The sequence below is a fragment of the Gavialis gangeticus genome, unplaced genomic scaffold (assembly GCF_001723915.1).
Source record: "Gavialis gangeticus isolate Ggan-Ray unplaced genomic scaffold, GavGan_comp1, whole genome shotgun sequence".
In the NCBI taxonomy this organism is placed as follows: domain Eukaryota; kingdom Metazoa; phylum Chordata; order Crocodylia; family Gavialidae; genus Gavialis; species Gavialis gangeticus.
In genome coordinates, this window is record NW_017729033.1 from 101286624 (window position 1) to 101302173 (window position 15550).

Genomic DNA, 15550 nt, shown 5'->3' on the forward strand with positions numbered 1-15550 from the left:
GCCCCCCAGCCCCCCTAGTCCCCTCCCCCCCCAATCCCCAAGCCCCCCCCCCCACTCCTGTGCCCTCACTCCCAAGCCACAGCCCCCCTAGTCCTGCTGGTACCCCTCCTGATCCAAAGTTGCCTTGCTCCTCCCTGCTGGAGGGGGCCCCAGCTACCCCTGTCCTGACTGGGCTGGAGCATGGCAACTCCAATTCACGCAGGTGGCAGTGGAATAAGTCTAGCCCCACCATGGGCTGGAGGAGGCAGGAGGAGAGGCTTGTGGTACTCCCTGCCCTGTGCTGGGGCTCCCACACCATGCCTTTCCCTTCCTCCCCATCCTAGCAGTGTCTCCTGACCGCTCTGCCCCTGCGAGCACAAGCATGAGCACCAGCCTCTGTGCCGCTGGCCCAGCCATGGAGTTCCCAGCTGCCCTCAAAGGGTCCCACCACCCCCTTCCCCCACTGGACAAAGCAGGCACCCCTCCTCCACCACCCTGCCCCAGCCCCAGTGCCACCAGGCACCTGGCACCCTCACACATCTAGCTCCTCCACACACCCCTGCCCCCCACACATACACAGACCCCCAAATAGCTCTGGCCCGCCAACCTCCACCCCCCACAGACATATGTGCATCCAGCTGTGCAGCTGCTCCCGCGACCCTGACTGGTTGCATGCTAACCACATGTGTGTGTGCGTGCAAACGTATGTGTGCCTGCTGCTTCCAACTGCCCTCCTCCTGCTCCCATCGGTGGAGTAGAGTAAAATCCTGGCCATTTGTTCAGATTTCAAAAAACCGCTGAGATGGAGATCAGAGAACTCAAAAAGAGAACATGTCTGGGAAAACTCAACTGCTTTATGCTGTACCTACAATATTTAGCCAACCTTTTAAGTTAGAAACTGGAAGATTTTGTACTGATGCTTATAAAAACCACGCTGGCTTCTTTCACATTGAAATGCAAACAAGTAGCAATAACAGACTGAATCACTCATTCCTCCCTCTGTCATTTATAAAATATGTAAAAATATGAAACACAGCCAGTCAATATGACATTTTACAATGGGTTTCACACAAAGAGATAACTTTCTGCATCATGCAAAAGAAAATGCATGACACAGAATGCACCATACAAAATTCAAGTAGGCCAAATCCTGCATTCCTGAACTCTCTGTGACCTTGCACATCACATTCTCTATACATAATCTGTGTCCTTATATATTAGGTCCAAGCATTAGGCATCTGTACAGAGATAGCCATTAAAATAATGAAGGAATCAATTTGGCCTGGGCTAAAACAGTGAGTGATTTTTCAGGTAAGGTGCTGTGAGATCCTTTTAAGGGTACCATGCAATATTCATAGTTCAATGTCCAATGTTTTTCTGTGTTTATTTTTTCCTTGAGAGAATGTTCAAAAGTATTCTGACCTGCTGTGGTCTGAGTTCTCTGCAAAAGAACTGCCTCAATAGTCTTCCGCAGTCAAAAATGAGTGAAAGCTGGCATTTTCTGAGGAATCCCTTGACCCCGAAGAGGATGAGTACCAATGTGCTAAAATAACCACAGCCAAAAGAAGGAAAGGGAGAAAGAGCCCAGGGAGAGCCCCAGGTGGGGAAGATTGCAAGGGAGAAGCTGCAAGAGAGCTGGCCCAGGGGAGTAGGGACTGTGAATGCTTACTGCAGAGCTAACTGTTCTGCAGTAGAGCAATAGGACAATGCCTGCATGAGCAGTAGGAAGCCTACTGCAGTGCTAGGCTTCCTGCTCCACAGCACAACTACAGGCACAGCACTGCAGGGGAGGCAAAGCACTGGTGTTACTGAGCTTAATTAGAGGGCATGTGTGGCCAGCCCTGGGGATTCACCTGGTTGGAAAGGGGCAGACCCTGAGAGAGAAGCTAGGGCCAGGGTCCAGAGCCAGGGCAGACAATCTGGCCCCGGACGCTGAAGAGGGAAGAGCTCTGTGGTGAGCTGCCTGTTGTTGAGTGATGGACTGTGAGCATGCTATGCCTGGAGACAGCAAGTGAAGGGCTGAGGGCTAGTAGAAGGCTAAGGCCCATGGCTGGATAGGAGTTTCGGTATATAGACAGGAGGCTAGAGGTTTAGTTTAACCAGAGTACTTATGCTTTTGGTTTTAGTTTTAACCTCTGGTTTAGGTTTGTGACTGTCAGGAAAGGTGGAGTGTTTGAGGACATGAGAGTGTCTTCAGCCCTGCCAGGGAGTGGAGAAGGGTGCAGTCAGGGCCAAGGGCCCACAGCCTAGATAGGTGAAAGCCAGGGCCAGGGCCCTAGGAGCCCAGGAAGGGCATAAACCGAGCCAGGGGGCCCAACCAGAGAAGGGCATAATCAGGGCCAGGGGCCCAGTGCCCAGAGAAGGGCAAGACTGGGGCCAGGGGTCCAGCGCAAGGGATACAGAAGCCAGAGGCCCAGACAAGGCTGAGGGCAAGATAGCTGGATCCGAAATCACGGGCCAGGGCTGGAGGCTTTCAGCCAAAGGAAAAGGGTGTAGGCTGAGAAGGTCAAGGCCCCAACAAAGAAGCGATTGTACAGTAACTCTGCAAGGCATAGGGCATAGCTGATACCAGCAGGGTCCAGGAGGGATCTGCTGGCAGTTAGGAGAACAGCAGCTTGATCTAGGATCCTTAGGCAGCCTTCCTTTTGATCAAACAAATACATCCAGGCATGGTAGACAAGTGAGAAGGGGAGTGACCTTAGAGCTAGAGCAGGGCAAGGGTTGCATGGTCACCAGGGGATGTCATGTCCAGCTCTGGAACACAAACCTCTCTACAGAAGAAAACAGAAGAAGGGGGAGATGGGAACAGCAGGAGAGGACACACGGCCCATGGGGAATGGAAGAGGTGGAGGAGGCAGTAGCTAAAAGGACAACCCCTGCCTCCCTCACCCAGGACACCCCCCACCAGCCTGCTCTGCTCCCTCCCTGCTCCTCTCTTGGCCCTTGGGAACCGGGTACTTAGAAGGGGGCTGTGAAAGGTAAGAGGGAAGTGTCCTTGTTGAGGAGGAGGAGACAAGCAGTTGGTTTGAATTTGGAGCTGGCATCTTTTTTAATTGGGAGATGTACTGAATGTGCTGGACTGATATTACAGGTTGCAGGAATAAAGACATGAGGCAAGGGCCTCTCTCTGCCTTTGGGTGAATCACTGATGAACCAGGGCTCCTCTGGGGTCCCCCCTGTCCAGGCTGCAGAGCTGCAGGGCTCCTGCAGCTACAGCACTGCTCAGCATGGGCACCTGCAGCTGGTGTGGTAGGAACTGTGGGGCCCTGCCCCACTCAGAGCGAGCCCCAAGCTAAAACCAGTGAGAAGCTACAGCCCTCTAACAGATTTTAGCAAGGGAAATCACTTTTCTTGATGCTTGCCCATTTCTCCAGCTCCTGCACAGAAGAGCTGATTGGGACTGTTCAAGAAGGAGGCAGAGCTCTTTTGCATCTACTCAACTGTGCAATCTACTCTCAAAAGAGAACAGCAAGAATATAGAGCAGAAAAAGGCCAGCAACACAAGAGTCAGGTACAGACATTACACTCTTACCAGTGTAAATGATTGGAAACCAGTGTATGCCCATAACAGAACAGAAGTTTGGCATGCATAGACTAAGGTAAAAATGGCAGAACCAGGTCTAAGATTTGCCCCACAACCAAGGGGCAAATGTGTGTTCTTGGTTAGGAAAGTCAGTGAGACCTTGAGCATGCTGGGAGGGAGAGGAAAATGTTGGACGCTGGCAGCCTAAGGGCCCTGCGGAGAGTGTTTGGAGGGAACTTTCTCTATGAACGGGAACAGGGTTTGATAGATTGAAACAGATTGTCCTACTGAAACATTGACTGATCAGCAGGGATCTGGGTTTTCCATTTCCCAAGGAATAATGGAGAAAATCATGGACATTTCCCTTTGCCAGAGGAAACCGTGGATTTCTCATTCTCCTGGAGAAACCCATTGATTTTGCTGTTTTGCAAAGAGCTCTCTGCAGGCTGGCACAGTTCTAGCTTGGTTGAAATCAAAATTCAGGATGTGGGTTAAGGTGTGGGTTAAGTCCTGCCCTGACTCCCCATTGGCATTTGAGGTTGCACTTGACATATGATGGCAGCACCTGCACATGTCAGGCTGTACCTTACATATTATGACTATACCTGATGGGTGGGGGTCCATATTGATGCCACAGTATTATTACATAGTAATAAAATGGTGATTTTGAACTGGTGAGTTGTTTTTAACTTTACCTGTCTCTGCCAAACTGGTTTTTCTATGGCTAAAATTAATTTTGGCTCTATTAGCTACAGGGCCTACGCCACGCTCAAAAAATGGCAAATCAGAGGAAACGAAAAATTGATGCTGAATGTCAAGTTTTCAAAGATAGTTGGACCACTGATTTTTTTGTTATTGAACAAAACGGGAACATCCTGTGTCTGATTTGCCAAGAGAAAGTAGCTGTCTGCAAGGAGTACAATGTGAAGCGACATTATTGTACAAAACATGCAAAGAAATTTGACAGCCTGGTGGGTCAAATCAGAATTGATCGGGTGAACTCTCTAAAACAGAACATGAATGGACAACAGTCTTTTTTCAAAGCTGCAAGGCAGAATTCTGAAGCAGCAACCAAAATCAGTTTCTTGATATCCGAGGCAATAGAGAAGAGAGGGAAACCATTGTCTGACAGAGAATTTGTGAAAGATTGCTTGGGCATATTTACATCTGAGGTGTTCCCTGATAAACAGTCAATGGTGGAGAATATCAGCCTTTCACATCAGACAGTTGCAGAAGAGTAGATGACATGGCATCCAACATTGAAGATTCACTGATGAAAAGACTCAGTGCCTGTCAATTTTACAGCTTGGGGGTTGATGAAAGCACAAATGTGAGCAATACAGCTCAACCAGCAATCTTTGTACGAGGAGTAACCAAACAATTCCATGTTGTTGAGGAACTGCTCGACTTATGTCCAATGAAAGGGAAAACAACAGGACATTTTCAATGAAGTAAAACGTCTTGTTAAAATTCAATCTTCCAACGGACAATCTCTATGGTCTAACAACTGATCGAGCCCCTGCCATGATAGGCAAGCACAATGGATTTGTCAGTTTACTGGTCAAGTCAGTGCCTCAGGATGTCATCACACATCACTGCGTAATTCACCAGGAACAACTGTGTGCAAAGGCCCTGGAGATGAAACGTGATGGAAAAGGTTGTTTCTATAGTCAGTTTCATAAGGTCAAACGGGCTTAATCATAGACAGTTCCAAGCATTTCTTGCTGAGATAGGATCAGACCATGATGATGTTATTTACTTCCGCCAAGTTCGTTGGCTCAGCAGGGCAGCCACACTAGCCAGATTCTGGTCACTGCTTGAAGAAATCAAAACCTTCATGACGACAAAGGAAAAGATGTTAGCTTTATGGACGATGATGCATGGCTGAATGACTTGGCATTCCTAGTTGACATCACCAAGTATCTTGCAGATTTGAATCTAAAACTACAAGGGAAGGATCAATTTGTCAACAGACTGTATGAACACATCCAATCCTTCATTCATAAACTGGAATTGTTTCAGATACAGTTGAATAAAAAGAATGTCAACAATTTCACAGTACTATTAACAAGATGTGCTAAGACTGTGAACCATGACAAGTATTCTGCACTGATCGGCCTTCTGCTGGATGAAGTCAAAGAAAGATTTGCGGATTTCAGGTAACACAGCGATGAGTTGAAGCTGTTTGCAGATCCATTTGGAACGGATGCACCGATGCTCCTGACACATTCCAAATGGAACTAATTGACATCCAAAATAACAGTGCCGTGAAGAGAACTTTTGCAGAACATAACCTACTGACATTTTATAGTCAATATATTACATGGCACTCTTTCCCAAATCTACTGAATCACGCACTTCGGTTCATTGCACTGTTTGGCAGCACGTAATGCTGTGAACAGCTTTTCTCAAGAATGAAGAACATAAAAACAAAATCAAAATCACTTTTGACAGATGGACATTTATCTGGAATATTCCGCATCGCCACATCAAGTGTGCCAGTAGATATTGATAACTCGTGCAAGCAAAAACAATGCCAGGTATCACACTAAAGAAATCAGTGTTCATTGTAGTTTTCAGAAAGTTAATAAGAGTAGACTTGTACACACTGTTTTTACACTGTGTAGCAGATGTGTTACTAACAAGTTATTAATTCAATAAAAGTAAATCTTCTTGAAGATTATTCTCAAAAATGCCCATATTTTGTTGCTTTGATTAGTTTCCACTCTGACTGATATCTTTTCCACGTTTGATCTGTCGACTTGCATTATGCTTCTTTCATTCACTGAGAAGAAAGTAGAAGCGAAAGTGTTTATTTTAGTCAAGTGTTTGGTATTATTTCAGTCTTGCTTCTATATTGTTTTTATTTTGGATTTTAAACCACATTTCCAGACCCATTTCGTTGTCACTTCCTGCAACTTCATTGGTGTGAAAGGTCACGTGACATCACTTCCTGCTGTAATACCACTGCCTGTGAGGTCTTTGAATATGGCTCGCCAGCCCACTGGGTGATAAAAAGTTTATGATCCGGCCCCACATTCAAAAAGGTTGGACACCCCTGCTGTAGATAATGTTATCATGGTTATTCCAATACATGGATGAAATAGGGATGTGAATGATTGAAATAAGGCTCAGTTCAGACAAATGGTGAGGGATGTTGATTCACAGAAGAAAACAGAATTAGCCAAATCTCAATAATCATCCCCTCTATTACTGAGGTGAGACAAAACAGGGGCTTTCATGAATTAAAAAAGGATGAAATAAAAATTAGAAGTAAAGTTGATATCATCAATAGTTAATGAGCTCCATTCGTATTCAGAATCTTTAACCATCCTATGAGTATGCACTAATGCAATAGTGAAGGGAGAGGTTGCCAGTCAGGAATGGTAACTTTGTGAAACTAGTTAATGTGGTTTCACTCACATCTGAAAATAATTTAGTATGTTTGTCATCATTATATAATACAGTCCCTTCATAGTAATGGCTGACAGCTCAGTAGAGCCCAAGAAGAATTTAAATGGATGCCTAGTAAGATAAGATTCCTCTTTTCCTTCAACTTTCCAAAATTCAAGTTAAAATTTAAAAGGAAAATCCTGTCAATTAAAAAAAAAGACTTAACTATTGTTTGAGGTACATGTCTGCCCTTGAGCATCCCCTGTAATTTTTGTTGTTTTACAATATAATTTCTAATTTTTCAAATAATATTTCTCCATATGATCACAAGGTTATGTAGAAGAAAAAAGAAAACAACTTTCCTGGAGAAACAGTGAAATGGACTGCCCCAAAAGCACTGCTGAATGCACAATCTCACAAAAACAAGAGAAAAACCAGAAAAATTACTGTTCTAATATTTCAATTTTTTTTTGCAGATGTTACTTGTTTAAAAAATAGGTGAAAATATTTGAACAGAAGGGAAAGTTTTTTTGGTTGAGTGTCCCATTAAGCAAAATGGAGAGAATAAAGAACAAGCAGCATAAAGACTTTGAACTAATTTCTTCACTATGTGCAGATCCAAGTTATTGCTCAATGGCTTGTAAACACTTACCGCAGACAGGCTTCCCAGAACTAGTTTAACCAACTGTTTCACATATGAGAAAGAAGGTGCGCAATTACTGTTTCTTATATGGGCACTGCAGGCATCCAGAACAGTTCGTACAGACACACGGGAATAAATGGCATCTTCACATAGGCCAAGCAGTATGCTGTTTAGATGGTCTCCGAGCTTGATGGGCTGATTATAAAATAGACAAAGAAGAAACACTGTTAAACATTTAGCATTTATGAATCATACACATACTTAATGATACATACGATGGATTCTGTTTTCAAAATCTTCAAATGACTGTCACTGAGACTTTTTTTCCCTGTCATTGTGGTGCAATATAATCAATCTAAAAATAATCTCATAGATGGGGAAGGCAGAATGATCTGCTGATTACAGTTTGGGGGACTGAAATTTAGGACTCTGATTTAATTCCTAGCTCTGTCACTGACATGTCTGATCTTGGGCTAGTCACACAGCCTATAAAAGTGAGTTTAATCATTTCCTATCTCAAAGTTGTAAGGGCTAATTATGATTTTTCAAATGCTTTGACAACCTTGAGTAAGAATAAATGCCACCTTCATTTTAGCTGCTAATGATAAGGTACTTTATGAGCAAGTACTACAAAATTTGTTTGTGAGCCCTGACAAATAAATGTACTTTAGAGGCTTCCATAAATCTTTAAATTAGGCCTCCAAGGTTTTACTTCAAAGGAATTTGCACTTCCATAGTCTAGGAAGATATTAGAGTTTATCAGTATTAGGAAGAAGGCACTGAGGGAAAAAAATGTCTGGCTAAGAAGTGAAACCTTGCAATTATGAGATAACACCCATATGGTTGTGAGATATTTAGTCATTTCCCCCCTCAGACAATCCTGTGATAATTTAAGTGGAATAATATTCTCCAGGACATGCACTAGTCATTGATAACACCTCTTCCCAGATGCCACAAGCACTTGGACTTCAGCCCTGTGCCTCCCTACGCACCCAGAGTGGGTGGTTATCTTAGAGTAGCATGCCCTGTCATGCATTGCTTCTTACCAATACATTAAGTTATCACAGTTTTTCCAGCTTTTGTTTTTTATATCTCAGTACAAAATCAATTCATTACCACCCTGATTTAACATACTGATTTTATTAACACAGGATTTTGACATTTAAGTGCACTGGTTGGCATTACTGTTTCAGGAAACATATGCACAGAGGAAGAGGTGGAAAACCACCATGAACACAGGTAGACCTACAGTATAAAACACAGCCAGCATGACAGCATGAGGGCTCCAAAACTGCTACACAGCCATGTATGTCCCTGAAGGCACACAGGAGCAGATGAGCCACTGCAGAAGCACAGCCACAGTCTCGTCATCTGTGGAATCCAGTACCATTTCTGAACACTAGGCTCTTCAAATTCTAGCCATTCAGAACCAAAAAGATGGGATTGTGGGCAGTCGCAGAACTAAAGAGTTCGGAGTTCTTTGCTGCTTCTTTCCCCAATCTGTACACCTGCATAAAGCTAGCCACAATCTGGACACTTTCATTATTTGCAAAACACGCACACTGAAGGAAAGATTTTGTCTTTAGTTTTATGTCTATGGAACTGCCAATTGGAAACGTAGGTTCAGTTCCTAAGTCTGGTCTCAATTCTAGTGCAACTTGGGGCAAATCACTCTCTTTCTAAGCCTCAATTTATGCCACATATAATGCAGTTTATAATAATTAATTAATGCCCCTTTGTCTGTTTTGTTTATTTAGTCTGGTAGGCTTTTGATACAAGAAACACCTTTTACTGGCAATATCACCTTCCATATAAAGACATCTCTGTCAAAGTCTCTAGATACAATGGAAATACTGTTAATAATTCAAGAATTTTTTCCCTCCAAAATATTCTAGTAGCTACAGAACATACTGATGCTGTCATTAAAGAGCTGACAATGACAACATGTGAACAACCCAAAGGGCTATATTCATGAAAACAGCAGGACTAACATCTGGGTGAAACTCATCAGAACATACCATATTTTTCCACGCTAACCAAATTATCCTTGCTTCTACAATTACAAAATAGATGGTCAAGCCTCCTGTCTCAACAATGGCCTTAGCATAGGCACAGGTCATCTGGCTGTCAATGTGTAGATGCTTTCCTGCCCAAGGGAAGCAGAACCCCCAAGACCCCTTTTTAAAAAATCATTAGAAATAGAGCATTCAACTGACATTTGGACTTTCAAGTCTCCCTTTAATTTCTCAGCCATGACATTACATTAACAGTTTTTACCATTTACTTTGGAATATATAAAATTCTGTGCTGAATTTTTTTTTCTTTGACCAGGAGTAAGGCTCAGACTATAATATTTATACATCAGCTATTCAATCAGCTATTAAATAATAGTGCCCAAAAGGCCTGCTGAAGTGCCTGATCTATACAGAGGTTGGGCAAGCTGGGTCAAAACTAATGCAAGGCTTCTTGTGGGCATGTGCTGTGCTTGGTGCACGGGCACACCAAGCTGAAAGTAAAGCGCTGTTTTGTTTTGTTTTGCTTTTTTCATGTCTGTAAGCAGCTTGAAAGTTCTTTTTGGACATAGGTTCCTTATTTTCAATCATTTCAGATACTGTCTGTTAAAGTTTTTAAGAATGAAAGGGTTCATGAAGATGATGAGTCGTGTGTTAAAGACTAAATCTTCCCAGAAGTGAGTTAAAGAGTCCCATCAGGTGTGCACACTATATATGGAATATCTTAACTGAGAAATCTTGTTAAGCTCTACCCAGTCTTGCAACTGTGTTTACAGCTGCTCTGGAGCCAATAGCAAAGGAATCCACTCCCTATTTGAGCAAATACCTTCCCTTTATGGGAAGCTGTGCAACAAATTCATTCAAATGTGCCAACCCCAGGTTTGCAGAAATTGTATCAGGGAAAAACAGAGTATAAGAGATAGTTTCTTCTTAAGCAAGTTACCAGTAATGATTTTATAAGGTACATTTCACACAATGCACTTGCGCACACACACTTGCACAATACACACGCACACTTAACACAAACACACACATACACACAGACATAATTAAATTACTTCAGAATCTCTCAAAATGAAATCTAATTTTTCTTCCCATTGATTCATAGCAAGATTTGCAAGCAAGTCATTATTCTAAGCCTCATATGGTTGCAGTTCATTTGGCAATAGAAGAGCTAACTTTGATTTCCTGTATCTTCATATAAACCAATACAAGATGAAAGAAAATAACACTAGTCCTCCTTTCAAAGCAACACTACTGTATCAAAAAAGGAGAAAAGTTAAGAGTTTTAATTGAGGAATAATGGCAGTTTTGTTCAGCAGTGGATGGAACAACAGGGTACACTACAATCAAGCCCCCAATTGTTTTATGGTGAAATGGGCTTTAACCCTTCATGATGTCAGCAGCACTGTGGTGCTACTAAAGGAAATCTTGCTGAAGCTTCAATGTATATTTAAAAACAAATGACAGCAGTGCTATTCATGTGCCATTTAATGCATTAAATGATGGGGCATAATTCATTCCATGTTTAATTCAGCAAAGTCAGTACAAATATCCCTTTGTTTTACATAGGCTGATATCAAGGACAACAAATCTTCTGTGATATACTGATATCAAATGCAATTTATTGTATGCTGTCCTACTTTTTGATTTTCAGTATACCAAGTTTTTATGTGACCAATGAATAATTGCTTCACAGATGCTGAAATGCCAGAAGCTGGAGTTTTTGGTAGCTATGTGATGGCTTTTAACACCCAATTAAGTATAGAACGTAATTTAGAATTATGTAATGAGTAACATTCACTGAATAATTCAACTGAAATGATCAATAGTTCACATAAAATGTCCTTGTCAGACTTCAGAGTTAATAATTTATTGTAATGAATGACCTCTTACAACTATCTTCAAATTCACAGATATGCCTGGGACCACAGCAATTCCAACTGGGGTGGAGTAGCCCTGGGCTGGCAGACGGCTGGGAGGGGGATGGAGGTGGGGGCAGGCACAGGGGTCAGCTCCAGGCTGCAAGTGGCAGTGTTGGATGGCAGAAGGGCTGGCTGGGGCACAAGGGTGCTACAGTACAGGGGCAGGCAGCAGGCAGCCCCTGGACTGTGGCACCGTTATGCCCCAGCCAGCCCTGGTCACAGTTTACATGTGCATTTGAGTGCACATAATTACTCCACTGTAGTATACTACTTGCCCAAGACATTACTATCCTACAGCAGAGTTAATTTACTGAGCCCTAATATGGATGCCTGTGTAAATTGTGATGCTTTACTGCAGAACTAATTAGTCAACTTTGCAGTAAACTGGATTTGTAGATGCACCCAGTTAAAAGTTCATACTTGGAAACATCATTCTTTTTTAACAATGTTTAGTACTTCTAGGTAAGGGTTTGCTTGGATTTTTCGTTTTGTGTTTTTGGTTTTTTAACAAGTGTTTAGATTCTGGAACACAACGGTAAAGTTAAGTATGAATTCCATGACAAATTCTCCATCTGAATAACATAGAATACAATACTCTAGGCCCTTATTATAACCCTTAAACTCTAGTAAGCTTACCTTTAGGTACACAGATCTTTGAATTCTTTGTTTCAGCTTTACTTCCTATAATCAGGAAGGAATGACTTATCTTACCTCTGATCCTACCTACTTAGTCCCAGTTCTGAAACTCCAACTTCCATTGACTGCAAAAATGTTACACAGTTTCATAGTTGTTAGGGTTGGAAGGGACCTCAATAGATCAAGTCTGACCCCCTGCCCTGGGCAGTAAAGAGTGCTGGGGTCAGATGACCCCAGCCAGGTGCTTGTCCAGTCTCCTCTTAAAGACCCCCAAGGTTGGGGATTGTCCAGTCTCCTCTTAAAGACCGCAAAGGTATAGATTGTCTGTGTCTCATAGGTTAGTGTTCTAGTACCCTGACCTCAGCCCACATTTACAAATATAGCCCTACAAATATTACTGGGACTACTCTCTTAGGTAAGGGCCCCCTAAATTCTACTGAAACTTCTCTCTCTCACAAATACCTTGTAGTCATATAAATTACAAAAATCCAGATGCTGGAAAAAAAACCTTCCTGGTGTTCAGTGCCCCATGGGTATACTTTGCCTTGCTATGGTTATTGCTTTCAGAGATGATCAAACAATTCAGTTAAAAAAAACTTAAAACATTTGCAGGGAAAGTTAAAAAATACTTACTTGGCTTTGAGGGACTTCATGGTCAGCTCCCCAGTAAAGAGTCATTCCAAGAGAATAAACATGAATCTGTAATAAAACACAACCCATCTGTCAGCTCAGTGAGGGAAACAAGACTGGAAATGTGAATAGTATATCTTTAAAAGGGGCACAATGACTTTAGTAGTCAGAAATGGGGTGATCTTTTTGCACACATGCTTTTTTGAAAGTCAGGCTCAGTTCCATTCTCAGTTGCCTCAAAGAACTTTCAGGCAGTTCTCTCTCCCCCTTGTTATTACAATTTGAGTAGCAAATCCTTTGAGGAAACAGTTGCAAGGTCTTTTCAGTGCTCTCCCTTTCCCATCTGATTTTTAGCCTCATTTGAGATAAAACCCAAGTATGCATAGATAAGATAACAAAAAGACTTTATGGCACAGTCACTTGATACATTCTGAAATGCATCAAGAGCATTGCAACCTCAAGGATTTTTGAGTGTTGTGTCTTCCTGAAGTCTGAAAGTGGCAACCAGAGGTTAAGAAACTGAGGGAGCTATGTTATGAAAGATAAGTCAATGGACTTTCAGACATACACAAAGCTGTCATTTCAACATTTCACCTAGGGTGCAAACAGATCTTGCCCTTGTGCTGCCATAAATTTGTTTATGGTGACATTAGTTGTGAGCAAACAGATGTCCTAGCTTGCTATTGCACTCCAGCTGGCCAAAAATGTTGCTGCAACTAAAAGGTAGTCACCATTAGTGACACCTTAAATGGGAGGATGTTTCTTTATCTATTGTGCACTGTGATAATTCTGTTGCAGGGGATGCCTGTGGTCGCATGTATTGGGCTGTTGTTCCATTGACTGCAGACATATCGAAAAGGGAAAGGCGGGGTGAGGGCTATACTAGAGAGAAGAGATACAAAAAAAACCCAACAGAAGGTATTTCGGAGAATCCCATGAAAAAGATACATTAGTTAAATTTGCTAGTATTTGTCGAGTTTTCAATACACAATATTGTAGCATAATCATAGGTATGGAATTATTCAATATTTTAGATATTCTTATTGAAGATTTCTTGACTTATAAAATCAGCATTCTAAATCATGAATGGACTGATAAATCCAGGCCATCTCTAACCAGAGAGATTTCCATTTCCAGCCTCCCATTCTTGGAGCAGGTCATTGTACAGATGGATGCCTGCAGCTCCAGGCACATCTGGATGCTATTGGATTATTGTACCCCTGTCAATCTGGCTTTCATCTTGGGCATAGAACAGAAACTGCACTCATGGCATTTGTTGACAATTTTTGCCTTGAGATTGCCAGGGGAAACTGCACCCCATTGATCTTACTAATGCACTCTGTGTAGGGCTTCTCTTGGGGCTAAGCAGAAGCTGCAGCTGGTGCAGAATATAGTGGCTTGACTTCTGACAGGATGGATCACCAGGAACATATTACTCCAGTACTCCAGAGTCTGAACAGGCTCCCAATAACTTTCCAGAAGCAATCCAAAGAATTGGTATAGACCTATTGGTATTGACCAAAGGACTGGTATTCTGGGCCCGATGTACCTGGGAGACTGCCTCCACCCTTATGTTCCATCACAATCCTCAAGCTCAGCTGAGAGCACCCACTCTGCACATTCCATTTGTGCACCATGTCTGTTTGGTGAAAACACATGGGAAGTTCTCCTCAGTGGTTCTTTCAACTCCCTCTGTCCTCAGGCCTTCCAGAGCCAGAGTTTGGACATCTTCCAGAAGCACTACAAGACACTGATTTCTAGCACGTAGGATTACATTTTGGGGTATTGTTTGGGGTTGTTTTAGTAATTAATATTTTTAATGTTTTATCTGTTTTTACAATTTGCCTTTTTTTAAAAACTGTAAGTTACCCTAGGCCCTTTTTTGCTGAGAATGGCAGACAAATGAAATAAATAAATAAATACAACAACATATACCAAGCACTTGGACCAGTGAAAGTATTATGTTAAGTAGCTTGATTTGGATAATAAATAGGAGTGAAATTGGTAGCCCCCTTCATTTCACTGTTAAGTAACAGTTTTGAACATAAATGCTAAAGGAAAAGAAAAGCTTACACAGTACTACAGCAAACCATTTCAAAGAGCCTCTCCTACAACTAGTCTCATGGGTGGTGTCCAGCCATACCACATCAAAGTGCAATACTTTATTAATTGCACTGCGCTGGTGTTGCAGTTATGTTTCTATCAGCACTAACCAATTTGCTAAAAAACCCCAAACCACCTACATATTCATCCTGCCACAGAAGTCTGACAAAAATAATTAGCAGCCTATTGTCAGCTAGGTAGTGGCAAGAGATGCAAGTGTAGGATTGCAAATCAGATCCCATCATGCCTTATTGCTCGTGCAGGGGGGTCCTGGGTTCCCTGCACCACCAAGAAGCAAGTTCCTGAGGCTTGGAGCCCTCTCGGGTAATGGGGCTCCCAGCTGTGAGGGTTCACCATGTACTCTCACAGCTAGAAGCCCCTCAGCTGACCCAGGCTCCCAGCCCCTGGCATGCCCCAAGGGCCCCCACAGCAGACAGATCACACCTGAAGCACCCCCATGGCTGAGAGACAGCATCAACTGTGGTCTCCCAGCCGCAGGGATGCATGAGGCACCCCTGTAGCTGGAAGCCTGCATCAACCGCTGTCTCCCAACCATGGGGAAGCATAGAGCACACCGACTGCCAGGAAACTGCCTAAGCTAGGGTTTTCCAGGTGTGGGGTTATATGGGTGCCCCCACGGCTCAGAGCCCTGTCAGCTGATGGGGCTCCCACTACAGGGTCCCCTGGCAACATGTTCAATTTATGG

At 42.8% G+C, this 15550-nt stretch overlaps 1 protein-coding gene across 8 annotated transcripts in view; it reads right to left on the minus strand.

The window, feature by feature from the left end:
- Window positions 1-15550, minus strand: part of PTPN13 (protein tyrosine phosphatase, non-receptor type 13) — a 278246-nt gene that overhangs the window by 153388 nt on the left and 109308 nt on the right. For all 8 annotated transcript variants that reach the window (XM_019525962.1, XM_019525959.1, XM_019525958.1 and 5 more), the window contains exons 4-5: window positions 12745-12810; window positions 7548-7733 (exon numbers count right to left, since the gene is read on the minus strand). In XM_019525962.1, coding sequence (XP_019381507.1) covers window positions 7548-7733; window positions 12745-12810 — 252 coding nt within the window. The remainder of the gene's footprint in view (window positions 1-7547; window positions 7734-12744; window positions 12811-15550) is intronic.